Source organism: Pholcus phalangioides, unplaced genomic scaffold (assembly GCF_987345545.1).
Source record: "Pholcus phalangioides strain wild (caught in Gottingen) unplaced genomic scaffold, Ppha-v1.0 ptg000027l_1, whole genome shotgun sequence".
NCBI lineage: Eukaryota > Metazoa > Arthropoda > Arachnida > Araneae > Pholcidae > Pholcus > Pholcus phalangioides.
Window position 1 is genome coordinate 482,840 of NW_028301617.1, and position 27,178 is coordinate 510,017.

The window sequence follows — 27,178 nt, forward strand, 5'->3', positions numbered from 1 at the left end:
CCACATCATGTTCTTTCATGTCATTTACAGAGGGTTCAGTGTATTGGGTGCTGTGGAACTTTTGTACTGTCTCACAAAAGGGTCTGTGAAACACAAAATGTTAAGAGAGAGGACCCCCCCCCCCCCATATGATTTGACTCATGTTTTGGGGATATAAAAACCTGTATAGGCCTTAAGGATGAGCGATGGTTGCTGATAATTACATAACCCTCTATTTATTAACTTACAAGAATTACATAGGCTATAAGCATAAATTACTATTATCCACAACCACAGCTTATTATTAAAGTTGAAAATGAAAGCTAAGCAAAAGTTAGATGTAGTTCATACTGAGATTTTCACGTCATGCCATGTAACAGTTTTCTTTTTGCTCATATTGCACTTCCTTTTTTTTTCTAACCACCCACATGTTAACACACAGCACATTTTTCTTTCATAAATAGCTGGGCCGCTGCGGCCTAAACCATCGCTGTGCGGTTATGTGGGTATTGTGCTGGACTCTCGTCCTGAGGATCCATGTTTGAACCCCATTGACGGCATAGTGGTTGCCAGCTGAAGTTCGTTTTCTGCAGTTTCCCAGCTCCGAGGCACAGATGCGAGCCAGTCCCTCATTTGAAAAAGCTTATCTGCATGCAGACAGCTGGCAGAGATACATAGCGATATTGACATGAAAATTCATGAAACAATTACACGAAAATAATTGAGAGAGTTACTTACAGATACTAACTGTCGAGCACCCAAGAACCTGTAAATTTGAGTGGGTTCTGAAAAACAAAAGATAAATTATCATTCAGTATAAACAATTACCACATTGTTGCATTCAAATATCATTTGAAATCTTTGGGATAAATTTATTAACATTGGCATAGCTGGAAAATTTTCCCATTTAGTAAATTCTTCTATATGTAATGGAGTGGCTTCTTTTAATTAAAAAACAAAAATTTATTAAGAAATAACTTTTATTTTGAAATAAAATTATTTCGCTGCTTATATATCTACAGCAGGGATTTTCAACCAATGTTGCAGTGAGGGAATTGTAGATGCACTGCAAAATCCAAATCATATCAACCACACAGACCAAATCATATAGCAAGTTAATATTTTATAATGTTAAGTGCATAAACCAAAATCAAGACCATTATGATATTGATAAAACAAGTAATAAGCTTTTAATAAGCTGATGATATATTCCACATGACTTGCATTCAGTAACACTAAGAGACAGTTAAGAAAATAAAACCTCATAATATTACAGAAACCATTATTAAATAATATTTACAGTATTCTCCAGATTCTAGGTGAGAGTTCTATAAATACTCACTTTCTACTCCCACTCATATTTATCATCAAAAAAGACCTAGTAGACCTCTGACCTCAACAGACGCACACACCCCAAGCGAATACATGTGCTTCGAATTGGGGAGGGGGGGGGGAGGCTCATCAAGAGTGTACATGGTGATTGAGGCAGGGTATCTACTTTCACTCTGCCACCCTCTGTATATTCTCGAAGGGCAATCCTGATCAGAGGTATACATAGAGGGCTCGTACGATCGAGGGGGCACAAAAGGTTTACAGGGTGGGTCGCAATGAATTAAAGAAAAATTTTGATCTCTTAGCCTTCAAACAGCATTGAAATTGATTATAACAGTATATAACAGTGTTTTCTTCCGATAATTTATTATTGTTTTTTAAAATATTTTTTGCATCAAAAATAAATTTATATGGGGGGGAGCCTAGTGGGCTCATGCCCCCCCCCCCATGCGTACGTCTCTGATTCAGATATTCGTTAGGAAGCAGAGCTGACAATTTTGCTGACACTGATAGGGGGGGGGGGCACAAAGTTTTGCTGACAAGGAGCAGGGTCAATAAAGGCTAAAAATCGGCTGATTTAATACTTTAATGACCTCCCCCTTAAAAATGCCTAAAAATATGCCCTAAAAATTAACAATACTCAATGGTAAAACATTTTCTTGCAAAAATTAAAGAAATTCACTCTGAAGAATGGAGAGAGAAAAATAATCTCGCAAACATTAATGTAATGCCATCAATAAAAAAATGCTAAAAAATATGCACTTATTCAAAAATTTTGGTGATTTTATGCATTTAAGTGCACTAACTATAAAAAGTGATAAAATATGCAGTCATATATGCATTTGAATACATCCGGGCTCTACTAATTAGTTTTCAAAAATCTGAAATAATTAGATTGAAAATTAGCACAAAGTAATGCTCATATGCCGCCATAGCCACATGACTGGCTAAGAAATTCAGCTGGCACCTAATTCTCCCCCCCCCCCCCATTAGACAAGCCCAGAATAAACTCAAAACTGATAGAAAATCAATTTTGGTAAATTCTGGTCAATCAAAACTTCATGACTGACCAATTACCAACAATTCAAATGCAAATTGGCTGAATTTCTATCTTAATCAGTACATGAAATAAGATTACAGGCAGAGAGGGATTCAACTAGTCGAATTTTATGTATATATATTTTAATATATTGAAAACATAAAGAAGGGGGGGGGTTGACATTTTTTCCCCCTTTCTTGCCATAAGAGGAAATTCTCACAAGATCATTTTCCCTCCATTTCCTGAACTTTGAATAGACAGGGGGAGGCAAAAGGGAGAAAATAAGAGAAAGAGAGGAAGATTTTTTTTTAACTCCAGTTTCATAGTTCCTCTCTATTCAACTTCCTCTATCAGACGCCAGGTGACGGATAAGATAAGGCCCACTCTACTCCGCGCGGCCATTTCCACCTCTAGATATCAGGCAAGTCAAATACCAGATAGGCGCGTCAAAAACATGGACCTCTCTCTCTCTCACAATTACCACACCACATACATTTATCAAATTTATTCATTTAATTCGATGCTAGTGAAACAAATGCCTCACAATGACGCGTACCGCGATCTCTAGGCTCGGGGCCTGTTCCCGGAAAGAACCCCCCCCCCCCCGTTAAATAAAGGGGCTCGTTTCGTATCGAACCTAATAGCAAAGATGCTCAACCTTTAGGAGAGTGCGGCCCACGTCATTGATTTGGAAACGCGTCGCCGACCACTTAAGTAAATATGCTAGGAGTAAGCAGGATTTTCTCGGGGGAGGGGGGTATATATTTTTTATTGCTGCAAAATAACAATCTTAGCTCGAAGGCCTCCTTTTGAGTATGGCAATGCACTCGAAATATCTTTGAACGTGCCGCGGGTCACTTAAGCGCTCTGGAACGGTGCCCCGAATTTCAAGTTATCTGTTAACGTTCCCCTTGGTACATTTTTACAAAATTCAGGTTTGAAGTCACGGGCCACATCGCATGACTCCGAGGGCAACATTTCGCCCGCGGGTCATGAGTTGAGCATGTACGCTAATAGTCTGTAGCAGTAGTTCCCAACCTGAGGAGCGATGGGCAATTAATTCATAGTCAGGGGAGTAAGCAGAGGGACACAACTAGAAACGAAAATTCACTCTGTCGCTCGGAGGTATAGTGTCTATTTTGCTCCTCTCCTTGGTAATTTCGAACGGAAAAACAATCAACTCAGCTCCCTTCGGAATCCAGCGCTGGGACACCAGACCCCTCCCCTCGTTGTGGCCCTATGTACGCTCATAATTGGGAGGACACACTTTCGAGTCGGAAAGAGAAAGGCTACAGGGAATCTCTTCCAGAGAAGAAGCCTTTAAAAAAACAGCAGTTTAAATTGAAAATGATTAAAACATTTTAGCATATATTTCTTTAATATTTTTAATTTTTTTTCAATTTTTGATCAGCTTAAAGAACAGGGGGGGGGGCTGCGCCTCTGCTCAGATGTTCGCGAAAAATAATCCCCCAAGGTGGAAAAACATAAAAGTAATAAAAAAATGCTAAGTATTGCTAAAATTGCGCAAATCACATGCGCATTTCTAGTAGGGATGGGAACTAATTGTGATTTGGCCCCGAATATCAATTTTCTTAAAAATTCATCATAATTATAAACAAAATAGGAGTTTATGTTAGTGAACTTTTGTATAACCCATGCTCACTTCCACCTAAATCGCAGTAGGATTCCATTGTCAGTTTTATGTGTTTTGCTTATCCTAGAAATTCTTTGTGACATAACCTCTTTCAAAGAAAGGTTTATATCACCACACAATAAAACATGGTCAGTAAATTTTAAATTTATGGGAAAAAATTCCATTTAATATATTTTTTTGAAATTAGTTTGATGTACAGTAAAACCTCATCTAACGGCCACATTTTGCTGGAAAGCAACGCGTCTTATAAGCTTAACATTACAAGAAACCTCCGAATAACGGCCACTTCGGACATGGAGTCGGGAAAAAAATACGCATATCGCTATGAGAGAAATAATTTTCAAGCTGATTTTGAAGGGAGTTTTCCCGCTCCCTGAACTTTATGGGGGGATAAAATATTATGTATGCTTTCTTTCCTTGGGTACAAATGCTAAATGGGTATATTGAATGCAGTGGGGAGGAAAACATATTGAAGAGATAATAAAGGGGCAACAGAACAGACCTGTTGTCAGCACTCTTAGGTACTAATTTTTTGAGAGGGATGTGTGTGTCAATTTTTCTTTAAACAAGAATGTATGTCAGCGCTTATGTCTTCAGCTATTGGATTGGAGTCGGGAATGAAAGGTCTAGTTCATAGTTTCCCAAACTTTTTGTTCCATCGTGCCCCCAATTCAAGCCAACCCATAGAATCCTATACTGAACCCATAGCTTCCACCGCCCCTTGGATCATTCAGTCCCCCCTAGGGGGCGATATCGTCCACTTTGGGAAACACTGTGTGGTCTAGTTGAAGGTCCAGCGTGAGCAAAGAATTATTTGGGATTGTTGGTACACCGTCTTGGTTCATATGAGTTTTTTCTACTTATTGTATTCTTCTACCTGAACACTGTACGCCCGAATTTTACTATCTCATAATAGTGCTGTAGATCGAGATTAATCAGTCATTATAATATTATCAGAATATAACCGTATATTTTAATATAATCAGTTATATAAATATCGTAATCTGTTACAAAATGGATTGTTATTTTACATGCTATGTACGTGCATCGCAAATTTTAGTTGCTTTTTTTTCCCCGAAATAAAACTTCTCCCAATAGCTCCCACATTTTCACGGTCCCGTTAGTGGCCGTTTTTTTTGTAACGTAGAAGAAGGTTGGGACACCCCAACCCCTTCGTATATCGCAGGAGCTCTTAACCTATGGGTTTTGGCTCGCAGGAGATTCCGAGATGGGGCGTTTAAACCCACTTATAGCCAAGCTTTCTTGAGCTATATGAGTCACGACCGAAACCTGATTCGCAAGGCCTTCCGAGGTGGGTCGCTCAAATTTACTAGCAGTCAGGGGCTCTTGAGCAATGAGTCACGACCTTAAATTAATCCAATCCGCAGGGACTTCCGATTTTCGGGTCGTACAAATTCACTTCAAAAATTTCAAAGCCAGAGAGATTCTTTGGATTCTTTCAATTAACTATGGGTTACGACCAAAACTTGATTCGCAGGGACTTCCCTAAGTGAGTCGTACAAATCCACTCAGTCCTGCTATAATGGCACTTATTGCGTCACTGGTTTCACTATAATTTCGAAAAACAAAGTCCCATGGGTCGAGAAGCTGGTCTTTTTTTGTTGGTTTTAGGTCGAAGCTGAAAATGGTTAGGAACCCGTGGTATATTGCAGTCAAGATTTACAGCTGACAAGTACCATTTTTCGTCTCTTTATAAAAACTTGAGGAGCAAATTCAGAAAATTCTGAACATCCCTCGCAAATATGACAGTTGTAGATTCATTAGAATCGTTTTCTTCGATTAAAATTCTGATGACATTGTCGATATGTTTGTTACCAAAAGATGCTTATTAGTGAGATGGATTTGTGCGTTTTTTCCATGTATGGTCTCATCTCAATCAACAAATCCAATGGATTTTGTCATTTTAATTATGTCGTACCTCTAATTTGCGAGCCTATTTTCAGGATTAAAATTTAAAAAAAAAATTGCTGGTCTCTCAATTTCTCAAATCAATTTTTCAAAATCGCGTTATAGCAAAACCGCGTAAAGCGAGAGACACCCGTGCGGTCTTTTCGATATAATTTTGGGTTAAAGATATCACACGGCTAATCTCGTAGTGCAACTTTTGGGAAAATCGCCGCTTGTCGCAAACTGAATATTCATAGATATCACTGCTGTGTCCATTGTTCACCAATACCGTATTCGCAATACGCATCAAAATTCAATTTTACTCCTTCAAATTTCATTGAAAAGTGAAAACACTCAATTAACCCTAAATTTTAAATAATTTTTGTTAATAGAGCTATTTTTCACTGATAAAAAACACCTATTCCTCAAAAATACCCCTTATAATTTTAAAGAAAAGCGAGATAATGCTTGAAAATTATTATTATTATTTTTCGAATAACACTGCTGCCGTCTATGAGCATTGTCCCTGCTGACGAGGACGAGTGTATCTACCTAGGGATCCGTATAAATTTGCGTGTATTTTTTTATACAGTAAATTTACTGGATAAAAATATCCCCAAAAAAGTTTTAGCGCGTGTCAAAGACCCTGGCTACGGGTAACACCAAGATGTGCGTGTATATGTGGGGGGAGGGTTCTTATTTATATACAAAATTTATATACAATATTCAAATTCATTATCCAATTTCAGCTACATTGAAAATACACAATTATTTTTACCAGTCCTAGTAGAAAGGTTAGGAGTGTTTATCCCGCTCCTTTCTTCTCTCCTTAAGTAAGAAATTGATCTTTGAAGAACATAAATATCACGATTGTTAAAGCATCGCGCAAATAAAGAGTTTTTAGACAGAATACTTCTTAATATACAGTAATACTTCTGAATTAACGCTACCCAGAGTTTCACGATTTCGGGAGTTACGTGATTTTCTGTGAAAAATGAATGCGATTCTGAAATTCAAGTATGATCACTAGATTAATGAGAGAGTAGAAGTTATTTTAAATGATAAATCAAAGAACTGTTTTATTGGACTAAAACATCGTATGCAATGAAACTACGCTGATTTTTTATTTTTAAGAGGTTTTTAGAGTATATATGAACATGAAAATTTTACCGATTTAGAGATGAAATTCCAAAGCTTATACGGTATCTGCCACTTTTACGGAGGTGGTCACAATTTAGCACCTTAAGTCCAAAGTTATTGTCTGAAAAAACTGGTTTAATGCAGGGCTGGATGAATCGCAGGCGCTAGATCGCTACGGCGACAAAAAATTGGTACTGGCGCCTAAAGTTTTCTTTGTGTAGTTGCTAAATTGCAGGCCGAGGGCAGCGCAAAAATGTTTGGAATTTATAGCAGCATATCAACCAGCATAGAAGAAGGTGTCAACGCCCTGAAAAATTTAAAAGAAGCATTATTTTGGACCTATTTTTTTCAAGAATTTTTCTGGGGCCTAGATTTTCTGCGATTTGTCCAGCCCTGGTTTACTGTGATGCTCTTCGATGACAATGCAACTCTGAAACTCTAGATTATTCCCAAGCCAAGACTGAAAGCTGTTTTCTTGCCTCCAAGGACAAGCAGCTTATTTCATTTGATGAACCAAGGTGCAATAAAAACCAGGGTTCGGAAGTTTTTTCTCAAGGTGGGAAAAAACCGCTCGTTCTTCCTCTGAATGCGGAAGAAATGGAAGCTGATTTATGGGAAAAAAAAGTACTTCATTTCATAGTCATACAATCATAATCAGTCATGCAATTAATGTGACCAGAAGAGTTCATCAACTATTACTGTTTAGAATCAAGGACGTAATATTGCGTCCAAACGCTTGTGGAATAAACTCAAAGAAGTTGTTTCTATTTTCTTTCCTCTCTCCTCATCATTGCAAAGCTTTTTTGTAACCCTAGAAAAAGTGATGGGTGCTGGTAAAAAGAGAAATCGACTTCGTTTATATATATTATAAATATACCTACTCTCCCTCTTATCTCTATTTTTCCCTTTCATTTTTTCCTTCCTTTTATTCTGCTTTTTTTTCCCTTCATCTTCTTTCCCTTTTCTTAAGGTGCGGTTAGGTTAGGTTAAGGCAAGATTAGCATATTTATCACCCATTCGTCAAATAGAGATCATCCGAATTTCTCGCCGATTCCTTGTAAGCGAAGGCGTTAAGCGGTTTTTAAAATTTTCCTGATCCGCATTATAACAGCCACATTGGAAATAAAAGCGTGTGAAGAACCCGAGATATTCCGGGGTGGCCGAAATAAAGCAGATCAAGTTTGACGAGATATGTCGGGATTGTCGCTGTAAGGGTTAATATAATATCAATCAATATAGTATCGGCAGGTTTTATTAGCCTTCTATTTTGAGTAGCAAGTCCTTTATCGGTGTAAAACTTGTACATTTATATATACTTCAATTACTTTTACTGATAAAAAATATAAAAATGTTAAAATTAATTCATTTTCTTGCTTAGTTGAACATTTCCTGGGACTTGTTAAGCTCTGTTCTAATTTTTGTGTTTTTGCCGTTTCATTTCATGGGGCGGGGGGAGGGGGGAAGAGAGATAGAAAATTTCTGCCACCGTCTCTTTCATTTTCACAATATACATATTTCGCAAGCACCACACCGCTACGATGAAATTCGATAGAAAGGTCACAGACGAAAAAACCAGTCACCTGAAACTTCCAGACAATAATTACTAACAGAAAGGGGAAAAAAATCAAGCGAGGTATAGACCAGTAAAAGAACAGTTGAATTAATGGTCTCCAGAAAGCCAAAGACCTTTTTCCTTCATTTTTCTTCCCATTTGCAAAAAAAAAAAAAAAAAAAACACGTGGGTGGATTAAGCTTCGCCTGCTATACAAACATGCCAATGCCGCACGTGTATGAGTGAGTGGACTCTTGAGTTAGGGTGAAGAAGCTTCACTCTAAAATGCGGAGATCTTGAGTTGCAAGCTCCAAGATGTATCGTATCATAGGCATAAGCAAAGGGGAAAGCCAAGATTATGATGTATTTTTGCAGTAAAAAACGACCCCCCACCCCGAGGGAAATAAAAAAAGTTGAATCCCCCCCCCCCCCCGCTTTGAAAAAAATCCCGCGTACCTTATTGGATGGTATTATCATCATTATAAGTAGGGATGGGAGGAATAGTGATATAAGCGAATACCGAATATTTGGCGGCTGAATATAAATTTTCGTAAAATTTATTAAAATAAAATTAATTTCTAAATTGAAAATAAAAGTATTGAAAATTTCAAATGATTGAAATTGGATTATAATTACGCAATTGAAAGATTTTTATTGCCATGATACTCTGACAATCAAATTTAACGATGATATATTAATATTGTACTTGAAAGAATAAATTTTTTTTAAACACTTGTTACAATTTCACATCTCATCAAGAAAATATTAACAACTGTTTACTCACAACCAGTAATTTATCATAAAATTTGCGACTCGTTTTCTTCTTTTCTTTTTTTTTTGCGTCTTTAGATTTTTTTTTTCCTTTTGCCTTTTCCAGTAGCTTAATAGTGATACTTCGGCTAATATTATAATAAGATGGTTCATTCCAGAATCACATTCGTTAGCTGAAACGTGATTTTGCATAGGTTTCTATGGAAAAATAGTTTAATTTGTTCTAGGAGAACTGGCCAGAGAATTTCAAAAAAGCAACTTTCATAAAATACTAAGAAGCACTAAAATAATGAGTGCTGACCGAAGGCTACGATAAACAACTTCATAATTGAATAAAGGTAAACTTAAAGGTAAAAAAAACAATATATTTTTATTTTACACTACGTACGTTATGCAGTCAGGTTCGTGAGACATATTGAATAAAAATGTGTGTGAGGCGATGTGCTTGCTATGTAATAGTCAGTTAATTTCTCTCACATGCACATGGAGAAAATAATTTCCTAGAATGTCCAGACTGTTCAGTTTGGTACAAAGGAACTTTGGTTAACGAGCGATGTTTCGCCTTACGAGCAAAAAGTTTGCGCTTTGCTTATTTATTTTCACGTTATCACAACTAAGCTGACGATATTTCGCTTTCATCCTAACACGTACTGTGGAATTGTGGGTAATACAGTCTCCGGTCAGCGTGCCTCACTCGAATAATGAACACACATGCGAACGTGACTGTGTACGCTACGAAATTATATGTAACATTGTAAAAAAGCGTATGCATGCTTGAAGTTTTTTTTTTTTAATTCTGCTTCGAAAAAACTGCGCTGATTCCATTATTGAACGTGACTTTGAGGGGGTAGCTCATGAACAGGAGCCAACATTTGTCGAAGAGATTGTGCCATTGAGCGAGGAAGATCATGGGACTAAAGGTACATGATGACGACAATCAAGAACTAGTGGTAGAACATGGTCACGAGTTGACCGCATTGATGGATCTACTTTACAGGCAACAGCAAGAGTTTGTGGACGATATCTCGTCTGAGGAAGAGAAAAAGACTAATGAGATTAGTAAGATGTATAGAGAATGTGGGGGAATCCGTGAAAAATTTTGTAGAAAAGAACCAATCAATTAAAGCTGTAGTAAAGCGAGCAATGAATCTGTCCAAGAGAGAGACAATGCAATTTCCCATTTCTGAGAAATCCTAAAAAGGAGGCAAAAACAACTGTCATTGGATAGGTTATTTTTCAAAGGCACATAAAAAAAAATGGAAACGCCTGTAAATCGTCTTAAACGTCCTGTCCCTCCTCATTTAGAGTAAGTAAATTTGTAAACCATCATCGCATTGTCTTTTTATTCATGGCGTTATTGTACTATATTAGTATTTCTCAATCTATGTCTCCGCAGGCAGATTTGATAAAATTATTCACCCGTTGTAATTAATATTAATAACATCCATATGGGTTAAAACAAAATTATACTTTCATATTTAGGTTCACCATATACATCATCGAGGAGAACGCAGGAAATTGCGATCCTAAATTTTGCCAAAAATTGCAATTTATTGATTTAAATACAATTTGCTAATTACTACTAAAATTGCTGAATCGTGTGGAAATAAAGGGTTGCTACAAACAAAAATGTGGTTTTTTTTTTCTCTCACGAAAAAAATTCGGCCAACTGGGATCTTGAATAGTAATTCGAAATATGGGACATCGCCAATTGTCATCAAAAACAAGTAGGTACAACCACCAATCGTAATTAAAATTCCAAAAAATTGTGAGCAAAACATTAAACCTGACAAATATGTGAGATGAATATTTATTACTTTTGCCATAATTACCATAATATAATTAATATTATGAAAACGTTGTTTATTATAACGTAATATAAATATCGGAACAACGAAAGTTACGGGACACAAGTGGTTCGTCAATTGGTTTCAGACATTTTACTGGTCCTTATTTTCAGAAAGGTTGAGGAAACACTAACTATTATATGTTATTATTGTGTGGTATTTCTGACTGAATGCCATTTTTATGTGAATGAGTAATTGTGGAACGAATTATCCGAGTTTTCCATTATTTCCTATAGGGAGATTTGATTCGACGTAGGAGCGATTCGTACACTATCTACCAATAAGTCTTTGGACACCTATGCAAATGACGATATCTGCGGTCCTGAGATACGTCACGCCCTCCGCCGGTATATATCGTGTAGGAAACAACATCGGCATTAGTCGCATGCAAGATGCCGCGCAGTTCGGAGCTCTCTGATTTCGAGAAAGGTATAATTATCGGGTATCACAAAAATGACCGATCCTTAAGGGACATATCTAGCGAGCTGAAGTACCCAAAATCGACAGTGGCCTATGTGATTAAGAAGTGGAAGGTGAGCTGTGATTATCCGAATTTGCCCCCAGTCAGCAGACCAACGAAACTGGGAGATAGAGACCGACGGGTGCTGTCCAGAGAAATTCGGAAGAACCGCACACAACCGATGGCCCTCATCCGCGATGAGTTTCAACAGGCATCCGGGAGTATTGTTTCAATGAATACCATCCGTAAGGAAGCACATCTGATTGGTTTTCGTGGTCGTGCTGCTGCCCATAAGCCTTTGATCACGAAGTCCAACCGCGTTGCTCGGTTAATGTGGTGCAAAGCACATCGAAATTGGACCGTAGATCAGTGGAAACGGGTTCTTTGGAGCGACGAATCAAGGTTCACCCTCTACCGTTCGGATGGCAGGGTCTGGCGTCTGCCTGGAGAACGTCTCCTGCCAGAATGCATTGTGCCAACAGTCAAGTTCGGCGGAGGTGGAATTATGGTCTGGGGGTGTTTCTCCTGGTATGGACTGGGACCCTTGGTCCCCATTCATGGTAAGCTCAACGCCGATGCCTACTGCACTATTTTGGATGACAATGTGCTTCGTACGTTGTGGCAGTTTTACGGGGTGGACCCCTGTTACTTCCAGGATGACAATGCCAGCTGTCATACTGCGAGGTTAACCAAGGCTTGGTATGGTGCCAATGGGGTTCATCGAATGGACTGGCCTGCCCAGAGCCCAGACCTGAACCCTATCGAGAACCTCTGGGACGAGTTGGATCGCCGAATTAAGGGGTGCCCTACCCGTCCAAAATCGGTGAAGGAACTGACATGTCTTCTCCAAGCCGAGTGGAAGAAAATACCACTAGCCGTCACACAAGGACTTGTGGAAAGTATGCCCCGGAGGGTTCACGCTGTAATTGCCTCTTGTGGAGGCTCTACCAACTATTGATTTTGAATAAAGTTAGTTTTTCTTTTCTATCACAGGTGTCCAAATACTTATTGGTAGATAGTGTATAACAAGCACATTCGCGGAACGAACTAAGCTCTAACCCAGTGTTTCCCAAAGTGGGCACTATCGCCCCCTTCGCTCCCTGGTGGGCGATGGAATGGTCCAAGGGGGCGATGGAACCTACTGATTTAACATAGGATCCTATGGGTTTACTTGAAGTTGGGGGGCGATGAGAGGAAAAAATTGCTGATGAAGGGGGCGATGGAACAAAAAGTTTGGGAGACTATGCTCTAACCGTCCACTGTATTCATTGCTGTATGCACCGAAACCATTCAAGTGTGGGGCTTTCTTAAAAATTCATTTTCTCTTAGCTTCATTAGTAGCATTATACATTAATTACATTTATATTATATATTATTAGGGTCATTAGTAGCATTATACATTAAATGACTAAATCTTTCTGGAAGAGAAGGGTATCTCGGAAGCGATTCTATGAGGTGGGAAAAATACTAATCTGGCTCAAATGACAGTTACTCACTGGATTCATTTTAATTGGTACGAAAATTTAGCTCACGACGCGGCTGTTTTATGAGAGCTGACGCATTCATGTCAACTAAAATGTTAGTTAGCCGAATCCGCATGCGTTAGCCGAAGCAGAAAAAAGCCTTTGTTATCCGAAAAATTCGTAAGCTGAGGAGTTAATTAGCCGAGGTATCACAGTTAGCTTGTCTAGAAACATTCTTCAGTAGTAAACTTGACTTGTGTAATTCCTACTCACTTTCACCTTATTGCTGTAGGATTCTATTTTCATATTTCCCTAATCATAGAAATTCCCCTGACGTTAACCTCAAGGAGGAGATATGTAGGCTATATCTCTATAAAGTAAATCAAACTAATTTTAAAAAATTATATAACTATGTACAATGAAATATAATCGGTGAATTTTAAATTTATGCAAAAAATTGTAATTAATAATTTTTTTAAATTAGTTTGATGAACTTAGATATACACAAATATTCGGCCAAAGAGCAAAATAGTAACCGAATATATTCTTCCCATCTCTAATTATAAGGGCATGAAGACATTCATAGACAAAATCGTGCAACAAATCCAGTGTTCTAAAGCTTATTGACCAAAACTGAATGTCTATGGTATGGTTTATCATCTAGGAAAACTTGAGACAGGATGCGCAGCATTTCATTGCGGTGACGGAAGATTATCGTACTGCAGCTTATTCAAATATAACGCAACAACAGGCAAACTGCCCGACGAGGTGGCTGAGGAAAGATGCCCATAACACATATGGATGTCATATATTTCAAAAATACAGCAACCCAATTAAAAATGAAATTATAAAAACTATAAACAATATATATACATGATAAAATATTATACAATGCCCATTAATACTTAAGGCTGTCTTATTCTAAGTATGGAGAGCTTCTCGATTTACCCCAACATGTTTATCGTATTTCTTTTTAAACGTGTCAATTGTGTTAGAATTTACTACCTCCAGGCAGTGCCGCTTTAACGCATGGGCCCACCCGGGCACGGCCCGGGGGCCTCAAGAGAATAGGGGCCTCACAAAAATGAGATCCGGTTGAAATTTTCTAGGATTTACCAGGTAGGGCCTCCGAAAAACCACTTGGCGGCCCTACCTCCAGGGGTAAGCTATTCCATTTATTAACAAACCTTTATTAGAGAAAAATTCCCTCCGACACACGATAACCTAGAATTGCCCCTTGCTAAACGATACCGGTGTCCCCTTGTAAAGGCAGTCAGGGATATCGCAACGGCAGATTATAAAAATCTTACCAGAAAGGAAAAAGTGATCAAACAGCTGTACCAATTACTCAGAGTTAGTCGAATTTCAACTTTTTTCTTTTCAAGAAAAAAGATTTTAAATTTAAGGCCATCTGATAAAACACTACATACACACACATTTTTGGTTTACTAAATATATATATATATATATATATTTTTTTTTTCGTGTTCATTAAAAATAAGTGCACGCGCAGCAACATCACTATTAATGAACGGTGTAAGTCCTCTTCCAGCCCAGTTTCGTGGCAGGCATAGTCTGGAACAGATTCACGATGCTCTGTAGACCAAAGCTTGACAGATCCTAGGGGAAGGGGTGGTGAGGTCACATCATGGCGACTAAAAAGTTGACATTGGCGCCTTTTTTTTTCTTTTTTTTTTTTGTTATGTATGATAATTAGAGATACGTAAATATCGCAAAAAAAAAAAAAAAGTTTTAAAATCAGAAATTTCTTATTTATTCGCAGTAACGAATTAATTCCAAATGAAAAATTTCACATTCATTCACTAAAAAAAACCTCTCGAATAAATTAAAAACATAATTCAAATAAAAAATTTCGCATTTAAACCCCCCCCCCCCCGGCCATATTACTGGAAAGTGTTAAAGTACTTAGTTGAAATCGTTATCTTTCTCCTAATTTAACCTTATTTTTCAAATGCTTCTTATAGCATCTTTTTCCGAAATTCCAAAAAAGTTGCATATACAGTCGAGCGCACTTATAACATAACCCGGATATAACATACGGTTCTGTAATCCTTAAAATTTGACCCTTTTACGTCTATATATTTTTACATCTATTATAACATAACCTGCTTAAAACATACACTGTGGATATAACAAACCAAAAGAATGGTCTTCACCAATAATCCGGATATTTAACATACTGAAGAAAAACCCTAGAAAAATAGTCAAAACAGACTATTTTAACTATTTTTCTAGGGTTCAGCAGATGGCACTGAAATTTATTTTTTTTTTAATTTTAGCGCTACTTGCCGATGATAAATGTAACTAATTTGTCATTTAATAAAACCCTGTCTTTCCGTGCAAAACTGTTCGTTTATGCTTTCCGATCCGAGTTATTAAATTTTTACTTGTTTTTATTACTTTGTGATCTTTCTATTGGTGGCGATGATGAAAGAACAATTGTTGCAAATCAACTCGGTCACTGTTGAAGAGCTATGCTAATGCAATAGCAATGTCATATTGCTATGAATGCAATGTCAATATTGGTGACGTGTATACAAAATTCATAAACATCAGTGGGGGCTTTTTTTTTCTGAATTTGTAAAAATTGTACACTGCTGCCAACTTCAACGGAAAACTGTTGGCATTAACTCAAAAAAATCACCTTTCCAAAAATATCTGCATGATGTATATCTTGCGTTTTCTAATAAATTTCCAAAACTTTTCGGATGTCAATCAAAAACTATATTCATACTATATTATATTTCAATTATGTGCTGCATAAGCTTATTTTGTCCACGGAAATCTCAATAATTCTATTGCTACGTAAGCTAATTTCAACGCCTCACTGAAAACATACATGTCGGTTATTACATACACCTCTGGAATCACCTAGGGACTATGTTATAAATGAACTCGACTGTATTTACAACTAACAGAATGTCTTCAGCAACTTGAACAGAGGGGAAAGCAGTATTGCTTGTGGTTTCTCTTTCAAGCCCGCTCACAAGTATAGAACAAAATTATGACTTTCTCACTTCTGAAAGAGTAAATTACCTAGATTTCGCTAAAAAAAAAAAGTATAAAAAAATTAAATTTTAACATTTATTCGTCAAAATTGGCAAATTTCGCATTTATCGCGATTATTTTGTATTTACGTATCCCTAATGATAATAAATTGAAGTCTGAGGTCAGCCAAAAATAAAGGAAATTACGTCAGCTTGTCTGCTAGCATGGAAAGGTTAGCGATTTCGTCTATGACTATGGACGCAACTTTAAGGACGAAGGATGACAAATCATGTCCTGTTTTATTGCAGTCTGTCTTTCACCATGGGGGGGGGGGGGTTCCCCATCATGTCCTGGAAAGGTCTAAAAAAATATTATTTAAAACCATTTTTCTCGAGCAAAAACCATGGTTGAGTCCTGAGAAATATGGCTGGCACTTAAATATTTTTTTATTGGTTTCCAAGCCCTGGTTAAAACCTAAAAACATTACACAGTCTTTATAATACCGCGTTCGCACAAAATCTGTTTGATCATTTCCCTGACCAAAACAGCGTACGCGATATCAGCTTTGACCAAGTGCTGATCCAAGCCTAGTTGACCTCCCTCCCTTCTCCCCCCCCCCCCTATCCTCCAAGGGCCAGAAATAACAGACAAAATGAAGGTTTTATCTCATAAATGAGAGGAGCACGACAACCGTAAGATCTTTTACTTTCACTCATTTGAACTCCAGAGCACACAGCCAGGAAACCCCTCCCCCTTTCAACAGATGCATTTCCATGTGAAAAAAATATCAAACGTATCTTGGTCAATAAGATACTCACCTAAAGCAGTGGTTCTACATCTCTTTTTTTTGCCCATGGCCCCCCTCCGGACCATTTTTTCTTCTCGTGACCCCCATCTTATTCAGCCCCCCCCCCCCAACCTCATCTAAAAAAGTGAGATCATTTTTAGTTACTGTATTTGGTTCACATTTATAATGAACAAATATTTTATAAATAAGGTCAGTCTCTGGAACCCTAAACTAGAGTTCAGCGAGGGTTCTCTTGTGGATGTCCTGCGCAATTTCAATATCATGGGTCCAGGGCAAAATGATGTCCTGGGACAACCCAGAATTTTCTGGAAGTCCATTAGCTGGTAGTAACAGCTCATGAGTTGCATTACTTAAACTAAAAAAAAAAAAACATAGCACTCGATACCATTATGTCACTCCTCTGTGCAGATGAGGACCACACGATATGGAATGTCTCTACAGCAACATGGGCCCCCAGGACAAAATGATAGTCTGGCACCCCCCCCCCCCCCCGCTACTTTACTTGGAAATACTATCCCACTAATTTTAATTCAAAAAAATCAAATTCAAAAAATCATATTACTGTATCAGATCTTTTTATCATGGGCACCCCCCTTATGTATGAGTCCGTGTGGGCCCATGCCTTAAGATGGCCCTGATTCTATGAATGGTTTCTAATAAATTCTGAAAGTAGGCACACTTTTGTTCACCATTTTTCACTTTGAAAATTTAATTTTTCCGCATATGAAAATTTTTTTCACAGCTTTCTATGGGTCCCTTTCGCTACCTGTCATGGCTTTCCTTCTAGTCGATTTTTACCCGTGCCCGCCCCCCCCCCAAAGTATCCCAGTACCACAAGGGGGTCATATAAGCCCAGGTTGAGAAACACTGACCTAAAGTACCAAAGGAGTTCAAGAAGTGCCGCGAGTCCGATACCCTCGTTCACTCTTGTCAAAAACTTTCCTGACGCCGGGATACAACAAAAACGGCGACGTGAACACAGAAAAAGATTGCTGCAGCAGGAAGTCCCACACCGAGGGGTTAGCGCATCAACTCCTTGGTGAGTATATTAAAAAAAAAAAATGGCTGCCGTTCGGAATCGGCAATAAATTGCAGGTCCCGGTCTAATCAGTCCTCGTGTGTAGAAAATTACCGCGGTGCGACCAAAATGATCAAACACATCTTAACAATTTGCCATGATTGGTTGAAAGTTCCGCCAGATGCTAGAGAATATCTGAAAATCTTGACGAGGTCAGTTTCATCTCGTTTCGCAAATATTTCCAAACTTATTTTTGAGATTAAAATTATCAGCATTTTGTTTGATCAACATGTAGCTTGGTTTCTTTAGCAGCGTTATCAGTTATTCTGCTCGAAAGATGATAACATCGAAGTGCAACTTGCATTCTTTAAATGTCATTTTTAAATACTTTACGATCAAGGACGCGATACTGCATCCAAATGCCAGTGGAATAAATTCCAAAAAGTTTTCTTTACTCTCTCCTCATCACCGCGAAGCTTTGTTGCAACCCTACGAAAAAAAATTTAGTTCGTCGATGAATGAGAAAGTTTAAGTGAGCGTCGTCGCATTTCCGTTTTTGACAAAATGGTAGGAAAAACTAGAACACAACGCCCCTATGCATTAAATTTCACTGTGATTCCCGAGTGTAAACAAACCAAACCGATAAAAGAGTGTACAACCGCTTCAAAGATGGAGAATGAAGCACATTCTGATAGGCACTCAACATCCAGAAATGAGATCGTTATTGACTCAGGTGATGCAGAATCATCGAGTCACGACCAGAGAAGAATTTGCAGACGAGGCTAGCATTAGCAATAATAAGACCCCCTTCATTCTATTTTGACTAACGATTTAGGGCGGATTCACATCTACAGACACTTATCGTGTACTGTGAGTCAGATACGGCAAACATTCTTTAACATAAAACCAATGAACGTATTCACATCTATCGTACGGAGGCTGCGCAGGTGCAAAGAATGAATGCCGTGTCTGACACGACACGATGAGTGTCTGCTCTGCAGGATGCGAATCCACCCTTAGTCTTCAGGAGATGCAATGTTCAAGGTCATGCAGACCGTCTTCTATGACTGCAAGTGGCATGGTTCACCACGGGTACGCACGGCACAACCATCGCCAAGGACCACTAACGGTTCTAGGTTGTGATTGGCAGCTTCATCATGGTTAATGCGGGTGCGTTAAGTTTTTCCTTTCATTTTCGTGATAAACGAAAATTCGACGGCACTCACTCACTTTCTCATTCATCGATGGTCTGCCAGCGACTGGCAGGGAAAAAAATTCAAGAATGAGCAGGGCAGCATCTCCTAGAGATAGAAGGCCTCTGCACGGGTTGCCATAAACGTCATTCAGACTACCTAGCACGTTTGCCACATTTTGAAACACGGCATCCTGTTTCGTTTCTTCTTATTTTGGCGTGGAATCTTCCTGGTTGGCTCACAAATACCGCATAGTGATTGGATGTGGGGTATAGAAATCGCCAATTGTGAGCCCGATCATTTCTTTTCCTCACAACGATGATACTGAATATTCTGAGGGAAAATGGACTACTTACTGACGTAACAAGCAGACTGCGGAGGCCTTCTATCTCTAGGAGGTGCTGGTTAGGGTCGCCTACATAGGTGGTGCACCAAACCACGCTTCCCGAACGCTAGAAATTTACTTGCAGGGCAATCTGAGTTGGTATTTTAATTGCGAATCAGTTTTCTGAATGGCATAATGGCAAGAACAAGTTCTTTTTTTAATTCTGATACATTCTTAGAAAGAAGAAAAACTGAATATACTACCATAGATTCATTATTCGTGGCTTCAAGAAAAAAACATTTCTTGCCTATGTAACTTACTATGATTTAAAGCATAGTTTCCCCCAACCTTTTTTGTCCCATCGCAATCTAACCCATAGGATCCTATGTCAGTAGATTCTACCGCCCCCTCTGGAACTTTCTATCGCTCCAATTGGACGTTAACGCCCATGTTGGGAATCACTGATTTAAAGCATAGTTTCCCTAACCTTTTTTGACCCATCGCTTTCTTCAGAAATGCTTTTTTCCCGTCGCAATCTAACCCATAGGATCCTACGTTATACCCGTAGCTTCTACCGCCCCGCTGGAACATTCCATCGACCTCAGGGACCGTTAGTGCCCACGTTGGGAATCACTGATTTAAAGCATAGTTTCCCCATTTTGTCCCATCGTCCCCTTCAGAAATGCTTTTCTCCCATCGCCCCTACGCAATCTAACCCATAGGATCCTACGCTATACCCGAAGCTTCTACCCCCCCCCAAGGGACCGTTAATGCCCATATGTTCAACCCATGGAGCCGAAGCCCATAAATGGCTCCTTCGGACTAATTGGATGTTGCCCGCGACATCAAACCAAATCTTGTAAAAATTAACTAAATCGGACACATACACTTATGCGACTCTTGGCACATTCCCACATCACTCAAGTGACCAGCGAGCGATATATTTACGGATCACTTGGGCGACGCCCCGCACAGTTCCAGAGCACTTAAGCAACATATTTCTAAATCACTTCTGTGATACGCGGCACATCTACAGATCTGTTAAATGGCATGTGGCACAGTTCTACATCAATCAAGTGACCCGTGGCACATTTGCAAATCACTCACGTGATCCGCGACATATTTACAGATTATTTAAGTGGCTTGTAGTACAGTTTTAGAGCATTTATGTGGCCCGCGGAGCAGTTGGCTGGTAAAAGCAACGGCACACATTTCCTAATCACTCAGTGATCAGTAATCAACTTGGGGAGCCCTCATACGTTTTTAACTCGTTTATAACGGGGCCACCTCATGGTGGGGGGCATGTGGGCGGGACTGAAAGCGCTCCAGCCTGGGAAGATTCTTGTTTTTTCATGCTATAAATTGACTACAAAAGGGCCCCGTGAAAGGTGTGGCCTAAGAGCCCGTTCGAGTGACCGTTTTACGAGCCTTTTAGGGGGGGGGGGGCTTCCCTCATGTTATCAGTTCAGTTGTAAAAACGGGGCCACCTCATGGGTGGGGTCTGGTCGGGGTCTTAATTTCCGACACATTAACAAATTCTGGTTTTGCCGGAAAATGCCCGGATCACCCCTGTGGAGCCGAAGTGCTTACGTTGCTTATTGCAACAGAGCCATTTAGAACGTTTCTCCAGTGGAAAGTCTGGCTTGGGAGCCCGTTCGGGAGACCCTGCTTCTACCAGTCTCGTAGGGGGGCCCTTCGTGTAATTATTTCACTGGTTTACAAAACGCCCCCCTCCTTCACCCAAGCGGGGTTGACAGGGGGCCTTAGGGAGGGACGATTCTTAAAATTGTTTTTCAAGCTATAAATTCACTACAGAAGGGCCCATGGAAAATCTGGCCTGGCCCCGTTTAGAAGAACCTGCTTTTACCAACTTTGGAAGGCCCTCATGCGTTATTCGTTCAATCATTTATAACGGGAGTCCCCATGCGCGTAGGGCTGACAGGGCTCTAGGCCAGGGCAATTCAAATCATATTACTTTCACGCTATAAATTGTTGGCCATATTGGCCCCGTCGGAGACACCCCGCTTTTACCAGCCTTGAGGGCTCTCATTTGTTCACTAGTTTATAACGAGGGGCCCCCGACTCCTATGAGGACGGGGGGCCTTACGTGGGACAATTTTTCTCAAGCTATAAGTCCACACTATGGCCCATGAAAAATCTGGCCTGGTGCCCTGCGGCAGGTCATGGGGGCATATTCACGGAATCTACCTTCCATACGTTAGTAGTTCACTCTATTAAGGAGGCCCGCACAACGAATTACGGGGCTCCAGGCCAGGGACGGTTCTTATCATTTTGCTTCTTCAAGCTATAAATTCACGAGAGTATGGAGTACCTGGTGGAAAAAATCTGGCCTAGGGGGGGGGGGCCCTGGGCCACCTCTTCAGAGCGTTTTCCAGGGAGGGCCTGCTAAGGTATATTTATGGGGTTGCTCAGGGACCCCCCCCCCAACATCAATGCTCACTAAATTCACGAACAAAGCAGCACACCCCCCCCCCCCCCCGTTATAACAACAAAAACTTTTTTTTTTCTCCACTATCACTAAAAAAACACACATCCCGGAAAAACTAACCGTTATATCACGGTTAAGTTCCCATAAACAACACCGAAAAAAAACCCGGTTAAGACGTTCCTCCCGCCAAAACAAAAAAAACAAAGCCGGATTCCCCCATTCAAGAAATCCACTTATAACGTTTCCTTCGCGTCAAATAAAACAATAACAGAAACGTCTTAGGCGGGAGGCCGACCCCCCCACCACACAAGATGCAATAACAACATCTGGGGAAGCACCGATTGTGTGTGTGTGTGTGTGTGTATATTGAAACCATTACCAAAAAAATAAAAGGGGGGGGGGAATAACCCGGATAATACGATCATAACGGTCGTGTAAATCACATACCCCGATGCAAAGTAACGTTATACGTACGGTAGCATCCGTTATAATGAGGCGATCGTTATATGAAAAGAGAACTCACTTTCAAATGCTTGTAAGAAAAGCTCATGGTCACTTTTGAATTGGTCCATGGAATCTTTGGCCTTCTTCCTCGGCGGCATGATGCTGGTATGTGTGTGCGGTGACGGATAAATTATCCCTCCGATTATCACAACTCACGGTACGACACACACATTTAAATAATTAGTAATTATGAATTATCTCTCACACCAATTTCAAACACAAATTAATAATAAACAACACCCGCCGCCGCCACACGCACACACACACACACACAAGAGAAGAAAAAAAACGGTTGCTTTCCTTCCATAAGAGAGAAAAAAAAAATAATAAAACACAACAGAGAGAATCGGCAACTTTCCCTCGCTTGTAGCGCCACCTCGCGGGCTTTGCGGGAAGTTGACGAGAGAGAGAGAGAAAAGGGGGGGGGGGAAAGGAAAGAGATTGTCGTCTCGCTCTCTCTCCTGTGTGTTGCGTGCTGGGTTGACAGGGCCGGAACTGGAGGGGGGGGGGAGCAAGGGGGAGGGGAATTATACCTTGGTGGGGCGGGGGTAAATTTTAGGAGGGAATAAAAGTTAAAAGAAATTTTTTGAGAGGGTGGCATATGCTGGCACCCTCCAACCAGGAACGCCTTCTTCGGGGCGGGGGGGGGGGGGGAGGGGTTCTTCAACCTTTCCGACATTGCGGGCAAAATTAAAAATTTTCAGTGAAGCCCGCGGGCCACAAAGTCATACCGTGGTATAGCCTGTCTATGACGAAACCGTAGGGACCTACAAAAAATATTGTTATAGATAGGAGACGCATTTATGGTTTTTTCCGCCTGAGAAAATTTTCCGCTCTTCTCTCATTCTAGGGGGGGCCATTCAAGTATTACGTAAGCAAATTTTCAGCCATTTTTGACTCCTCCCCCCCCCCCCCCCCCCCTTGTCAGCAAAATTTCGTCAGCAGCTTAGAATATTTCATATCTTCAAAAAGGGGTGGTTGATGATGTAAGCAACCTTCAAACCCCCCCCCCTCCCCGATGAGCCCTGCCGTAATACTTGAATAACCCCTAGTCTTTTTTTTTTGTACTACTCGAATGTGCCACCCTGTGCTATAACCCGCTCTGCATCCCCATCCCCACGCCTGCAAGTACACTTGACTCTAAGTCACTCTTTTGGGCACTCGCATGCTCACACACTCTTCAAGTCACTCCTTTAGTTGCCCACATGCTTGCAGATTGTTTGTTTTGGTCACTCACAAGCTTGCACATGGTCTAGGGCACTCTTTTGATTGCTCTTTGACACGATTCCGTGCTGGATCATCCTTTTTGATTGCTCACTGACATGGCTCCTTGCTATATCTCTTTTATGATCATTTACACCTTTACACGTGCTCTTGGTCGCTGTTTTGGCCATTCACAAGCTTGCACACACACTCCACGCCTCCGACTCTCAAAAAATAAGTGAAACCGGGCCGCGGGCTTGAAAAAGGTTGAAAAACACTGCTCTAGGTCGCTCACTGACCTGGTCCCTCGCTCTGTATGTCCTTCCATTTGGTCATTCACATGCTTGCTCACGCTTTAAGTCGCTCTTTTCTCCACTCACATGCTTGCAAACTCTCTAGATCACTTTTTTAGTCCCTCACTGACCTAGCCTCCAGCTGTCTGGGCAGGGCCGTCTTAAGAGCATCATGGGCCCCTGGGCCCATTGGTTTTCCTGCGGCCCTACCTGGAAAATTCTCGGAAATTTCAGTTACTTCTCATTTTTGTGAGGCCCCTCTCCTCTTGAGGCCCCGGGCCGTGCCCGAGTGGGCCCATGCGTTAAGACGGCACTGTGTCTGGGCGGAGGTGGATTTATTGAGGGTTATACAAATTTGGCCACCCTTCTCTCTCATTCTACTAATTTTCTTGGCCAGTCATTCCTCAAATTTGCCGCTCTCTCTGAACTTGCCGCCCTGGGCTATAGCCCTCCAAGTACCTGTAAATTGAGTCACCGTAGACAGGTTATCGTTGTGAGCAGTTTGAGTATTTGTGCTATTTCCTATTGAATGGGAATTCCGCAGGGACCAAAGAAGTTGAAGACCCCTGCCCTTAGGGACATTAAAAGTACAGTCAAACCTCATTAGCAGGTCACCTGGATAGCGCATCACTCTGCCTATTGGGTCACTTCTTCGGAATTCCTGATTGTCCTCTATGGCGTATTCTTATGTTATTAAACTCCTGATAATGCGTCTCTGCACTCTGCTAAATGAGTCACTTTAGTGAAAATACGCCTTCAAAAACGTGTCCGGAAAATTCACCGCCAGCAATTCACCGACAACAATTCACCGCTAGGAAAATTCACCGACCAAGAATTCACCGCCATGCAATTCACCACTAGGAAATTTCACCGCTAGGAAAATTCAGCGTCGGAAAATTCATCGCCGGAAAATTCACCGACAACAGTTCGATGTGAGTCAGCGTGGGAATGAGCGATTGAGTTACTGAGTCAGTGAGAGAGGAGTGAGTGACCTAATGAGTATGTGAGTGAGTGACCTAGTGAGTTTGTGAGAGTTACCTAGTGAGTTTGTGAGAGTGACCTAGTGATTGAGCAAGTGACCTAGTGAGTGAGTGAGTGATTAAGTGATTGAGCGAGTGACCTAGTGAGTGAGTGAGTGATTAAGTGATTGAGCGAGTGACCTAGTGAGTGAGTGAGTGATTAAGTGATTGAGCGAGTGACCTAGTGAGTGAGTGAGTTGGTGAATTAGTTAGTTTTAACCTAGTAGTGTGACAAATGATTGATTCACTCCCTCACTCACCGCTCATGGACTCAGTAGATCGCTCGCTCACTCCATCACTCAATCCCTCACTCACTGACTCGCATCGAACTGTTGTCGGTAAATTTTCCCGCAATGAATTTTCCTAGCGGCGAATTGTTGGCGGTGAATTTTCCGTAAACCCTTCAAAAATCCTTCACACAATGCAGGGTAGGTAAAAAACCGGTTTTTTTTAAAAAAAAAAAAACCCAAAAAACCGGGTTTTTTTGTTTTAAATAGTATTAACATTAAAAACAATGAAATTTCTGAAAAATCATTCAAACTTCTAACAATTAACTAAAATAAAATGTTTATTAATTGTAATTAACACTATTCCCATGCTAATTAATCAATAAATATTTATTACATTTTAACAAAAACCAACCTTTTGCAATTTAATAATTTTTTGCTTAACTCAATGGATTACTGTGTGTTTGAAAATTCTTTTAATGTTATTATTAATCATATAATATATATAAAGGTTTTTCTCCAGTTACTTTCAGTATACTTAATTAGGAAGCTATTTTGCAAAAACTATAATAAAAATTAGGTGAATATAATGTATTTAATGAAGCATAAATAATGCAGATTAATTAACAATGATTTACGATATACAGGGTGATTACAACTAAGGTTCTGATTTCAAAACACTGTAAAAAAAGAACGATTGTCAGAATGACTTGAAAATTGACATGAATATTCCTGAAAAAATTCAATTTTATTTGATAAAGGGGAAAAAATACTTAAAAATGTAAAATTAATGACATCATCCAACATGTGGGGAAATTTGCTCGCAGAATGGAAACGATAGCCAGTCATGGCAGAATGATACCTTAATTATAGCATTTCACGATTTCATAATTCGTGGAAACATCACAAAAAACGTAATTCAAATCACTGTGATCAGTAATCAACTTGGGGAGCCCTCATACGTTTTTAACTCGTTTATAACGGGGCCACCTCATGGTGGGGGGCATGTGGGCGGGACTGAAAGCGCTCCAGCCTGGGAAGATTCTTGTTTTTTCATGCTATAAATTGACTACAAAAGGGTATTTGAAAGTAATTCAAAAAATAACTACAACTTACTTAAGAAATGTTAAATATGTTGTCCAATCTGAAGTTGAAAGCACAAAAATTCTTCTTCAACAACAGAATCGGAATATGCCATGGTCATGATGTGGTTGTTCTTGCAATTCAGCTTTATTAAACCAAACGCGCCCCCCCCCCCCCCGTTAATATTCCTGAGGAACTTCTAACATATAGGGAATGTGCTGGAGATTGCAATTCACCAAAGCTTGCAATCTGACCACTGTTTATAACATTTTGAGGTACCCCCACAGCCAGAAGTTGCAAGGGTTAAGGTGCATCCTATCAAAATTGGTCTTCAGCAGCTGCTTTGCTGGTATTGCAATGTGCATCTTGATAGAAGTTCTATCCACACACTGATGCTGTGGAAGCGCTGAAATGATGTGGCTGCACACAATAGATTAGACTGCTGGCCTAGTACAGCATCATCTACTTGCACTTTTTCCCCTTTTGCGAAAGAAACTTCCATTGCTTCAGGAGTATCCATGCAAATTTTCAAGTCATTCTAATCAGTACTTATAGTATAGTTTGGAATCAAAACTTAAATTATAATCACCATATAGCTGATTATATAGCTGATATAGCACCATATAGCTGATATAGCTTTCCATATAGCTGATTATTTTTCATAAATCTGTTACTACTATACAGTAGAACCTTGATTAACTGGGCTTAACAGTGAAAGTATAAAAAAAACAACTATTGAATATTAAGACTGGGAGATATACAGTAGGAGATGTGCTACTTATTATGGGAAAGAAAATGAAAAATGTATGTGAGGTAATGTAACTACTAGTACACTAGTCTTTATTGGATTATAGGATCAACTGCCCCTAGCATGATGGTGTCACTGCTGTTGCTGCTTCTTT

The 27,178-nt window shown here is 39.9% G+C and overlaps 1 protein-coding gene across 2 annotated transcripts in view; it reads right to left on the reverse strand.

Moving 5' to 3' along the window:
- Positions 1-22,754, reverse strand: part of Su(z)12 (Polycomb protein Su(z)12) — a 50,156-nt gene extending 27,402 nt beyond the window's left edge. Inside the window, exons 1-2 of one of the 2 annotated variants that reach the window (XM_089251462.1) lie at positions 22,471-22,754; positions 718-764 (exon numbers count right to left, since the gene is read on the reverse strand). In XM_089251462.1, the coding sequence (XP_089107588.1) occupies positions 718-764; positions 22,471-22,549 (126 nt within the window). In that variant the 5' untranslated portion in view covers positions 22,550-22,754. The remainder of the gene's footprint in view (positions 1-717; positions 765-22,470) is intronic. The other variant, XM_089251461.1, reaches the window with a different exon arrangement.
- Between the last annotated feature and the right edge of the window lie 4,424 nt (positions 22,755-27,178).